The following is an 11,685-nucleotide window of genomic DNA, read 5'->3' as shown; positions in this document are numbered from 1 at the left end:
CCAGCCCTTAATATTTGTTTTATATAGTTAGGTGTGTTGCTGTGTCAGGAACTAGGGACAAAAACCAAATTTATGTAGATGGTCTCTAATGTTATGATTCAAATTAACAGATTCAGCTGGACATGGTGATGCATACCTGAAATCCCAGCACCCAGGGTGAGGCAGGAGGATTACTGCGAGTTTAAGGACAGCCTGAATGACGAGATCCTATCTCAAAAGAAACACAACAGTTTTTCTACCTTTACAGTGGTGTGAAAGCGTGGTCATGCAGCCATTCTGTTTATCACTTTCCATATAGTATTCAATAAATTACTTAAGATATTCAACACAAATAAGGCTTGCATTAGATGATTTTGTCCAATGGAAGGCTGAGCGTTATTAAAGTAGGTTAGACTAAGCTATGATTTTTTTTGTTAGTTTAGATATGGTATTAAATGCATTTTTTATTTACAGTAGTTTCTTCATACAGTGGCTTTATCAGGGCATAACTCCACTGGAAATATTCTTTTTTTCTTTTTATGTATTTATTACTGTCACAAGAATCTATGTGCTATTGTTTTTTCTACTTTTTGGAGAGCAGTGAGTTCCAATGTTAGCCCAGTCATTCTCTACATGTTCTTATAGTTACTCAGTTTTTATTGGATCCCAAAAGTTATAAGGGTTTTAGCCCTGCCCATGAAATTTGCTTCAAACCTGTTCACAGAGAAGTGCCACCAAAACTACTTCACCCTATTTTGTGCTTAGGTGCCTGAAGGAAGACCCTGCCACCATGTCCCTGCTTCAGAGAAGCCTGGATCCTGAGAAGACCCTGGGCCTGGTGGATGTGCTCTACACGGCTGTGCTGGACCTAAACTGCTGGAGGGCAGGGAGGTTGGTTTCCCTACCAGTCTCTTGGATTGTCTGTGGAAGAGCTGTGCGTTTGGGTCCACACCCAGAGGGAATGCGACCTCAGACAGTTTTATGTGTGTTCATGTCACTGATGGTGTGGGTGTAAATAGGCAAGAAAGAGAGCTCTTTGCTAATTTTTTATTTTCAGCTTTGTGTTAGAGGCTATAGATTATTCAAACTTATGGAATAATTGCAAGAGTAGAACAAATTGTTCATTGCCAGATTCCCCAGTTTGTTCACATTTTGCTCTCATTTGTTTTGTCATGAGAGTAAGTCCGTCAATGGAACTTTTTATCCAATTCATGATCCCATTAGGAACTGAGAGCAGAAAAATGTGTAGAAAATGTACTTATATATCCTTCATGAAATTTACTTGTATCTGAAAGCAGCAGACAGTTGCCAGGTTATCTCTTTGTGAATTGTCAATTTTGAGACTGATAAAGATCTTAAACATCTTTAAAAAAAAAAAAAAAAAGATCTTAAACGTCTAGCTAGGCCTCCTCTCTATTTCCTAACTCCTGAGTACAACAGTGACATGACTTTTGCATAGTTACACCAGCCATCACCTGCCTGGGCTCCTGTCCTTTGCCCTTTCTATCTTTAGTGTTCTCTTACGCAGGAAAAGAGTACTTAGACGTCTTTGGAAGTAACAGCCATCCATTCAACAACAGTGATGTATAGTGACCGGAGTCCTCCCCAACACCATCTGTACTACATGGATTGGCCCACTGTCCTGGCACTGCCTGGCTCTTGGTCCCTGTCCTAAAGACAGAGCCAGACCCTGCCATTGGTATCCTCAGTCTAGCAATGCTTTGCTTTCACTTGCTATTGGATATACCATTTTCTCAGCTTTGTGTTAGAGGCTATAGATTATGTGTACTCAACCTCCCCCCTTGAGTGTTCATTTATGTATCTATAAAATAAGTGAACTTGATGTTAACCACAGAGTTTTTCTTGTTATTAAAGTCTCTGTGTGTTCCTTAATACTGAATCCAGGGCCCCATGCATGCCAGGCATCAAAATCTTTCTTAAATACAAAGAGATCCATTTCATTCTCCAATATGTATATTTGATTTGTTTCCTTCTTTTATTCTTTTCTTCTTCTTCTTCTTTCTTTTTGTCCCTAAATAGAGAGCAAGCTTTACCTTGCATACAGATCCAGCTTCAGAGAGAGATCTGTGACTTTGGGAATCAGGCTGACTTGCCTTCTGGAAATGGAAACAAATCTTCAGGTGGCCTCCAGAAGACATTCTCCAAACTGACATCCCGGTTCACCAAGAAAGCATCATGTACCAGCTCTAGCAGCAGCACGAGTTATTCCATCCCAAATACCCCTTCCAAAAATGTCTTCATAGCTGGGTGTTCAGAAGAGAAGACCAAAATGCCCTCAAACATTGATACACGGTTACAAAGCATTTTGAACATTGGTAATTTCCCTAGGACTACAGATCCTTCGCAGCCAGCTCAGAATTCCAACAATTCAATGGCCAATGGTTTCCTCCTGGAGAGGCGTGAGAACTTCCTGCATGGGGATGATGGCAAGGATGACAAGGGTATGAACTTACCAACTGATCAGGAAATGCAAGAGGTGATAGATTTTCTCTCAGGCTTTAACATGGGCCAGTCACATCAGGGCTCCCCATTGGTGACAAGGCGTAATTCTGCTGCTGCAGCCTTGGTGACGGAACAGAAGGCAGGAGCCGTGCAGCCACAGCAGCCCTCACTGCCGGTGCCCCCTCCAGCACGACCACCACAAGCCGGGGCACACACAACTCTAACGCCCCAGCCAGGTCCTGCACCTCAGCAGCAGTCCCCAAAGCAGCAGCAGCCCCAGCTGCAATACTACCAACACCTGCCGCAACCCATTGGGCCACAACAGCCCCCACCTCAGCCTCAGGCACCTGGAAAATGGGTACATGGCTCCACCCAGCAGCCAGCACAGCCCATAGGACCAGGTCTGTCTCCTCTTGCTCAGTGGCCTGGCATATCTGATCTCAGTTCTGACTTGTACAGCTTGGGTCTAGTGAGCAGCTATATGGATAATGTGATGTCGGAGGTTTTGGGACAGAAGCCACAGGGACCTAGAAACAACACCTGGCCAAACCGTGACCAAAGTGATGGAGTCTTTGGAATGTTGGGAGAGATTCTGCCTTTTGATCCTGCAGGTATGTGAAGCCTTCCCATTTCTTATACCATTGGAACATAAAATGTAGGGCTTCTCTGGCTGGGTATGGTGGTGCCTACCTAAAACCTGAGCATGATTCAGGAGGCTGAGGCAAGAGGATTACCTTGAACACAGGCCAGCCTAGAATATAGAGCAACACCCTGTCTCAAAAGATAAATAAATAGCGGCCCGGGAGATGGCTCAGTGGAATAAGCGCTTCCCTGAGCCATCTCCCTAGCCCCAATAATAGTACTTCTTAAGCCTATCTGTGACACCTTGCTTACAAAGGCAAAAGAAAAGGCCAGGCATGGTGGCGCATGCCTGTAATCCCAGCACTCTGGAGGCAGAGGCAGGAGGATCACTGTGAGTTCGAGACCAACTTGGACTACAAAGTGAGCTCAAGGCCAACCTGAACAGCATAGTGAAACCCTGTCTCAAAAAAAAAAAAAAAAAAGAAAGAAAAAAAAAAAGAGAGAAAAGAAAAAAGCTAAAGGCAAAAGAATTTAATCACCCTTTTAAGACCTTTTCTCACTGTGTGAGAAACAAGTAGGCCAGATCTAGCAAGAAGGAAAGCAAATGGGGCTGGGGAGATGGCTCAGTAGAATAAGTGCTTGCCTGGCAAGCACAAGGCCCTGAGTTCAATCCCTGGTACCACAGAAAAAAGAGCGAGAGAGAGGAAGAGATGGAAAAATTGCAACTACTTCACTTTCTAGAGGACAAGATTGAGGCTAAAAGAAGTTAATTGAGTGGCTCATAATCATATAGTTTATGTGAATATCAGTCTAGGCCCTCCTACTTTTGGGAGCCAAGGTGGATGGTCCTTTGTAAGTGACTTTTTCCTTGACTATACAACTTGTTCTTGTAGGGCTCTTTTCCCAAATTCTTTTTTTTTTTTTTTTTTTTCCAAATTCTAGTACTTATTTAAGATGGTAGAACAGGGCTAGGGAGATGGCTCAGTAGAATATGCTTTTGCCTGGCAGGTGCTGAGTTCAATCCCTGGTTCCACAAAAAAAAGATGGTAGAACAACTCCGTGCTTTCATTGAATATAGGTTCTCCTAACTTAGTGAGAAAATACTATTAGATTTACTCTTAAGAAATTAGAACTTAGATACAGAGCTAAAATAGGGATAAAACCAAATTAATGAAAAAGAAAAACATAGGCATAGTGGTGTCTCCCTATAATCCTCGCACTCCAGGAGGCTGAGACAGGGGGATCAAGTTCAAGCCCATTCTGGGAAATTTAGTGAGACCTTGTCTCAAAACAAAAAAAATAAGAAAAGGATTGCAACCAGCCGTAGTGGTGCACGTCTATAATCCTAGCACTCAGGAGGCTGAAGCAGGAGGATTGTAAGTTTCAGGCTAACATGGGCTACCGTGTGAGCTTAAGCCCAGCCTGAACTGCATAGCAAGACCCTATCTCCAAAAAAGAATTGGGGATATAGCTCAGTGCAAAGGTTCTTGTTCAATGCCCGTACCTCACAGAGCAGGGTAGGCATGGGAAGGGGATATGGCAATGTATGCATATTATTTTCTTAGGTAAGGTAGTGTTGAAATGGTATTAGGAGGAATATATTCATAGGCAACTTTTTTTTTTTTTTTTTTTTTTTTTAATGTTTAGGGAAAGGTCTACAGGGTGTTCAGGGTCTCAGTACTAGATCAGACTCAGTGATCTGCCTGTTTACAGCCTCCCAAGAGCTGTTTTCCAAATTTGAAGGCACAGATGAATTCAAGGTACTTAAACTACACAAGGAAAGTAACCAAACACTCTGGAGGCTGAGGCAGGAGGATCACTGCAAGTTCAAGACTAGCCTGTGGGAGGAGGGAAAAAAAGCCTGAGCTACAAGTGAGCTCAAGGCCAGTCTGAGCTGCATAATAAGAGCCTGTTTCAAAAAAACCAAAAAAAAAAAGAGAGAGAGAGAGAGAGAGAGAGAGAGAAACAATACCTAAGTCATTTTTATGAAGCTAATATAAATTTACCATAAAAACTTTTTAAGGGTTTTGTTGTCTTTTTTGAGGCAAGGTTCTTAACTATGCAGTTCGAACTGGCCTTGAGCTCACCTTGTGTCTGTGCCCAAGGTACAAGGGTGTTTGTTTGTTTGTTTGTTTGTTTTTTTGTGGTACCAGGGCTTGAACTCAGGACCTTGTGCTTGCCAGGCAAGCACTTATTCCACTGATCCATCTCCCTGGCACAAGGGTTGTTTTTGTTTGTTTTCTTTTGTGGAACCGGGGATTGAACTCAGGGCCTTGTGCTTGCCAGGGAAGCGCTTATTCTACTGAGCCATCTCCCGGCCCCATAAGGGTCGTTTTAAAAAGCACTCTAGTGCATTTCACTTACAAACATGGAGATTGTGGATAGAGGCAAGATAATCTATCATTGTTTCAAAGGCATAATAAGTGTTACTATAATTATTTGGGGGTATAAGAATGATTCCTGTAAGGTGCTCTGCTTACTATACAACAATCCAGTACTATATGTCAAGCAGTGGAATAAGAAAAACTGCTTTTTTTTTCCTTTCCCCTAGTACCAGGGATTGATTTCGGGCACATGCCAGGCAGGTGCTTATGCCACTGAGCTGTCTCCCTAGTCCTTGAAAAACTGGTCTTAACAATAGATGCTATAAAAACCTTTGATAAAAGACACTAGCAACTTTTTTTGACACTAGCAATTTTTAAGCAGAGCAAAATAAGCCCCTCAAAGTAAAATATGAATAGAAGGAATTATTTTTGTTTTTTGAGACAAGGTCCTGCCATGCAGTTCAGGCTGATCCTCCTGCCTCAGCCTGTTGAGTCCTGGGATTATAGGTGTGTGCTACCACACCTGGTAGGAATTTCTTGAATATAAAAAAGACTGTCCAGGGGCCTAGGAGATAGCATGCACAAAGGCTCAAGTTCAATCCCTGGTACCGGGGAAAAGAAAAAAAAGACTCTACCAAATGCCAATAGTGAATAATATCTTACATAATGAAACAGAAATCATTTCAGTACAGTAAATATGCAAGGTCCTGAGTTCAATTCCAAGTACCATAATTTTTTTTTCTCCTTTTTTTTTTTCCCCCTTCAGAACTGGGGATTGAACTCAGGCCCTTGCGCTTGCCAGGGAAGTGCTTATTCCACTGAGCCATCTGGCCCCCCCAAGTACCATAAAGTGAGGAGGGGATACCAAAAAACCAGTGAACAGCCAGGGTTAGTCATTTTAACCAGTAGCATGTAACTTTGACTTAGAATTTCTAGCAAATGCAACAAGAGGAAAACAAAGTTATATAAATTTTGGAAAATGATAGATTAAAAAATATGTACCTTTCAGGCATGGTGGTACATACCTGTAATCTCAGCACTCTGGGAAGCTGAGGCAGGAGATTCACATATTTGAACTCTTGGGCACTTTAGTGACTTAGTGAGACCCTGTCTCAAAATGAAAACCTTTATTAAAAAACTGGGGATATATCTCAGTAGGCAGGCTCTAAATTTAAGCCCAATCTGTGCCCCCCCCCCAAAAAAAAAAAAAGGTGTCTCTTTGCTGGTGACAGAATTAAAAAAGAAACTCCTAGGGGCCGTGGAGCTGGCTCAGTAGAATAAGTGCTTCCCTGACAAATGCAAGGACCTGAGTTCAATCCCCAGTTCTGCCAAAAAAAAATAAAAGCAAAGAAACTCCCCCCTGCTAAAACAACCTTCTAAATTATTGAGTATATGATAAAGTACATAACATATGTATGTACCTAATATAGATGTAGACCTTTTTTTCCTAACTTCCCAAAAGGAACACAGAAGTGCAACCATCCATAGGAAAATTATAAATCAGCATAGCAAGTATTTGTCCAAGTAAATAGCCACCAGAAAAGGATATTTCTTGCTATAATACCCTATCATTAATAGAAAGACATGTTTGCTTCTATTTTTCAGAAAGCCTCCAAGGGCCATCTGTGCTGTCTTACTCTTGTTGTCATTTGGCAGATGGATGTAGGGCACCTTGCACCCACACTCCTAGGCCACAGAAGGGGGAAGGGTTCTACCCTTCTTTGAAAATGCAACCCCACCTGGCTGCCACCTGTGGGCTGGAAGTGGAATATTTCCTCAATTGGTGATAAATGTTCTCAACACTTCTTGTCATGTAACTAAATCAAGAATATAGATACAGCCAGCAGTGGTGGCACATACTAGTTATCTCAGCATTTGTAAGGCTGGGCAAGAACAATTGTGAGTTCAAAACTAGCCTGCACTACAAAGGGAGACCCTGGCTCCAAAAAATAAAGCCACCTAGACTACATTTTCAAACTCTGTCTTCAAAAATGAGTAAAAGCAGTGTTTTGCGGAATTTTATCATCTTTGAGCTACATTGAGGCCCTGAGAGTTTTTTGGTTTTTATCTACCAATCTTACTCTTAAGTGTGTTCCTTTCTTACCTGCAAGTCCTAGATTTTCCTGTAGGAGGCACCCCTCGGTCCTAAGGTCTGTATAGCCCTTTGTGCAAATTCAGCACGTTAGAATGTAGCATGCGTTCTTGTTCAACAAACAGAGCCCTGGAGCATGGTTTAATGAACTGAGATCCATGCTTGATTGCAGCCTCTTCTAGCATACACACCTTTGTGCAGTTCACAGGTGGCATAGCCTCATGCAGTGGTTCCCACACAGTGCCCTAAAATCAGACTAGAAGAGGGGTTGTGCCCTTAGTGTCTTGTGTCTTTCCCAATTTGTAGGTAAAAGGTATGCAGTGTTGACTCATTTTTTATTTGTGATGCAGATACTTTTTTTTTTTTTTTTTTTTTGGTGGAACCAGAGATTGAACTCAGACCCTTGCGCTTGCCAAAGAAGCACTTATCCTACTGAGCTATCTCCCCGGCCCCTGTGACACAGATAGTTTCTAACAATCTTCCCCCATCCCCAGTGCTGGGGATCCAACCCAGGGCTTTCTGCCTATTTGTCAAGTGCTTCAAGTTACTGGTTGGCCAAAGCCATCGTCTGATTTCCTAAGTTGTTAAGTAATGTAAGATATTGGAAAATATAGAACTAATTACTACAGGTGCCTCAGTTTACGAACTTAATTTGTTCTATAATTTTGGAAAAGATGGCCACATTTGTGTTTGTGTGGGGAAGATGGCTGTGATTATATTTGCCACCCAATGCTGTCTACAAACACAAACAAAACTTTGTCAAACACTACCTTTTGAAAACCACACTGTTTGCAAACAAAAGTGTTCATCAACTGGAGTACCACTGTACACACACACAATAAATAAATGTAATAAATAAATAAAAATAAAAATAAACAAAAAAACAAGAACTTAAAAAAAAAAGATTTCTAAAAAAAAAAAAAGCAATCATACATACACCAAATGTTTTCCTTTCTGTCTTCCTTTCACATTCATCCTGCCTTTCTCCTAAGCATAGCCCTTTCTTATAGTCTGCACACACCATCTTCACATTCCTGAAAGTTCCTTCTCACTCTACTCAATACATCTTGCAGCCAACTCTTGGGAGCACAACCTCACACCTCCTTACCACTTCCCATTTTGTATGAGTAACACATCCTCAGCGGGTACAGAAGGAACTAAGAGGCCATTTTGGCCCCAAACCCTGTTTGTTCCTTTCAGTGGGCTCAGACCCAGAATTTGCACGCTACGTGGCAGGTGTGAGCCAGGCCATGCAACAGAAGCGGCAAGCCCAGCACAGTCGCCGCCCGGGCAACCCCAGGGGCAACTGGCCACCCATGGATGATACCCACCGGACCTGGCCTTTCCCAGAGTTCTTTACAGAAGGGTAAGTGCTGGGTATAGCAGCAAATAGGAGTTTGGGATCTGGGTGTCCTGGATGGGGTCTGTGAGAAGGGAGACTCAATTGACCTTTGGTACTCTGGCCACCACTTGAATTCCAGGTGCCCCCTTGAAAGAGGGATGAGGTTACAGCTCCAGGGGATCAGAGTTTTGTTTTGTTTTGTTTTGTTTTGTTTTGTTTTGTTTTGTTTTGTTTTTTTGCGGAACCAGGGATTGAACTCAGACCCTTTCGCTTGCCAGGCAAGCACTTATTCTACTGAGCCATCTCCCGGGCCCCAGGATCAGAGTTTTTATGACTGCAGGTTGTCAGGTAGTATAATGTGCCCCTGTATATGCACGATTAATATAAATTATGACATAAAACAAATTTTTTATCCAAGACAAAGATCTTACATGCTGGTGTTTGTATTGTTGACCACAATCTTTATACTGCGATGAGCAGGACTATGAAACTCATATGAATTATGGAATGCTATAATTATAGCCTAGGAGAAGCAAGGATGGGGCTAGGGTATGGCTCAGTGTCAAGGTACTTTCCTAGCATGTGCAAGGCCCTGAATTCCACTCCCAGCAGCACCAGCCCCACCAATAAAAAAGACAACCATGTGTGATGATGTCTGTATATAATTCCAGCTACTGTAGAGGCCCAGGAGGATCACAAGTTCAAGCCCAGTGACTAAGAATCTGTCTAAAAAAATAAAAAGGTGATAGCACACACCTGTAATCCTAGCACTCAGGAGACTGAGGCAGGAGGATTGCTTCAAGTTTGAGGCCACCTTGTGCCACATACTATAGTGACTTCAAGGTCAACCTGAACTACAGAAAAACCCAAAATATATAAAAATACATAGGTGCCAAGCATGCTGGCACATACCATCTTAGCCTGGCATGTGCCAGGGAGGCTAAGCAGGAAGACTGTCATGATTTCAAGGCCAGCTAGAACTACATAGTGAAACCCTGTTTCAGAGAATAAGAAGGATGCTAGACATGTTGGTGCGCACCTGTGATCCTAGCACCTGGGCAGCTGAGACATAAAGATTACTGTGAGTTCAAGGACATCCCGGGCTACATAATGACTTCAAGGATAATCTCAACTATATAGTCAGATCCTGCCTCAAAAAACAACAAAATGGCTGAGGGTGTTACTAGTGGTAGAGCATTTACCTTGTGTGTGGTTAAGTTCCCACAACTAATGAAAAAGAAAACATAGGCTATGATTCAGATCCCAGTGTATTGAAAGAATTGTAGATTTTTATCACAGAAATCAGAAATTTCTCACATTCCATATTGTTACTTGGCTAATAAAGCTAAATGGCAAAAGAGTATGTGACTTTTTTCTCAAAAATAAATTTTACGGGCTGGTTAGATGGCTCAGTGGTCTAAAGCACCTACTTAGAACAAGCTAAGCAAAGCAAAGCACAGGGACCGCGGTTCAATCCCCCAGCACCACATGCCAGCCAGCCCCACCCCCTGGTGGGCTGAGCTGGCCACACACACACACACTAAATAAATAAATAAATAAAATTTTAAATAAATTTTACATACAAGCTTCTGTGTGGAATAAAAGAAAAGAAGGTACTGAATTACATGTCACTTTTGAAATAAGAGAAAGGAAGACCAGGGATATAGCTTAGTGTCATAAGCCCACCTGCCTGGCAAGCACAAGATCCTGAGTTCAATCCCCAGTACCAAAAAATGAAAAAAGAGAAAGAACACTGCTGTTTCATTTAGACAATAGAGAAGACTACAGGGTAAGAACTGCCCCTTTCAGGCTGGGTGGCAGGCAGCACTGCCTCAGCTGTCCAGTCAGTGTCCAGCTTGGTGGCTGCAGGCTGGAGACCAGCTTCTCTTTGCCTTCCAGGGATGGCCTGCACAGCGGCTGGTCAGGCGCTCAGGGAGACTCAGCCAGCTCCAGTGATGAGACGTCTTCAGCCAATGGGGACAGCTTGTTCTCCATGTTTTCAGGGCCAGACCTCGTTGCTGCTGTCAAGCAAAGAAGGTAGGAAGAGATTCCTATACGACGGAGAGGGGAGGGAGGCATGTGACTGTGACCCAGCACATATTCTTCGAGGGAAAGGAGGGCCAGAGATACAACTTTGCTCCCATGCTGCCTTATGAGAGCTAAAAGGGCTCTACCAGCACTGTCTGGCAAAGGGCCTCCAAAGAACACTTTCAGGAGGTAACTCCTCGAGGAAGAGGGGATTGGTCTGGTGAGGTTTCTGAGGGGCCAGCACACAAGCTTATAGACCAGGTGAATCAACATGGGGTCAAGTTCTTGTTGACAGAATGGGTTCATAGTAGACAAAAATACCAGTGTGATAGGCAGATCGTACTCGTATTCAAGAGACAAGGTTTTTCCCTAGTATAAGAGCTCAAAAGAAGAAATACAAATAGAAAAGTATAGTACAACTAAAAGGAAAGCAAGAACTTGAGGACTAAATAATTAAGAGAGGAACAGGAGAAGAGCTAGGAAACATGACGTGGCAAGCCATACAGTTATATGTAGAAGATGAGTAAGGCAATGATCCTGAGATTCTTCAGAAGATTTTTGAATCTAGCAGTTAATTGAAATGATTCTCACCCTGACTAACTATATATACTGATACCTGTGAACTAAGCAACTGCACTAAAGATGGCAATTTGTAATAGTAGGTTCATGCTTGCAGTGCCTGTCATTCTGGTCTTCTGAATATGGGCTGCTTGTCATGACATGCCAGTTACTGCTGTGCTGTCTCTCAGGTAGATGATTGTTCAAAAAGAAGGGGGTGGTGAACGAAGGCAGGAGACAGGAAAAGGAATGTTGCGGGACTGTCCTGCTACAAGGTTGTATATGCTTAGATTTCTGGACTTATGTGTAAACATAAG

The 11,685-nt window shown here is 42.6% G+C and overlaps 1 protein-coding gene across 1 annotated transcript in view; it reads left to right on the top strand.

Annotated features, from left to right (window-relative positions):
* Positions 1-11,685, top strand: part of Kiaa0355 (KIAA0355 ortholog) — a 113,459-nt gene that overhangs the window by 93,962 nt on the left and 7,812 nt on the right. The window contains exons 9-12 of the mRNA XM_004636724.2: positions 745-870; positions 2,020-3,053; positions 8,641-8,806; positions 10,682-10,819. Of these exons, the coding sequence (XP_004636781.1) occupies positions 745-870; positions 2,020-3,053; positions 8,641-8,806; positions 10,682-10,819 (1,464 nt within the window). The remainder of the gene's footprint in view (positions 1-744; positions 871-2,019; positions 3,054-8,640; positions 8,807-10,681; positions 10,820-11,685) is intronic.

This window comes from Octodon degus, unplaced genomic scaffold (assembly GCF_000260255.1).
Source record: "Octodon degus isolate 3935 unplaced genomic scaffold, OctDeg1.0 scaffold00083, whole genome shotgun sequence".
NCBI lineage: Eukaryota > Metazoa > Chordata > Mammalia > Rodentia > Octodontidae > Octodon > Octodon degus.
This window is presented reverse-complemented; position numbering and strand designations above follow the sequence as displayed.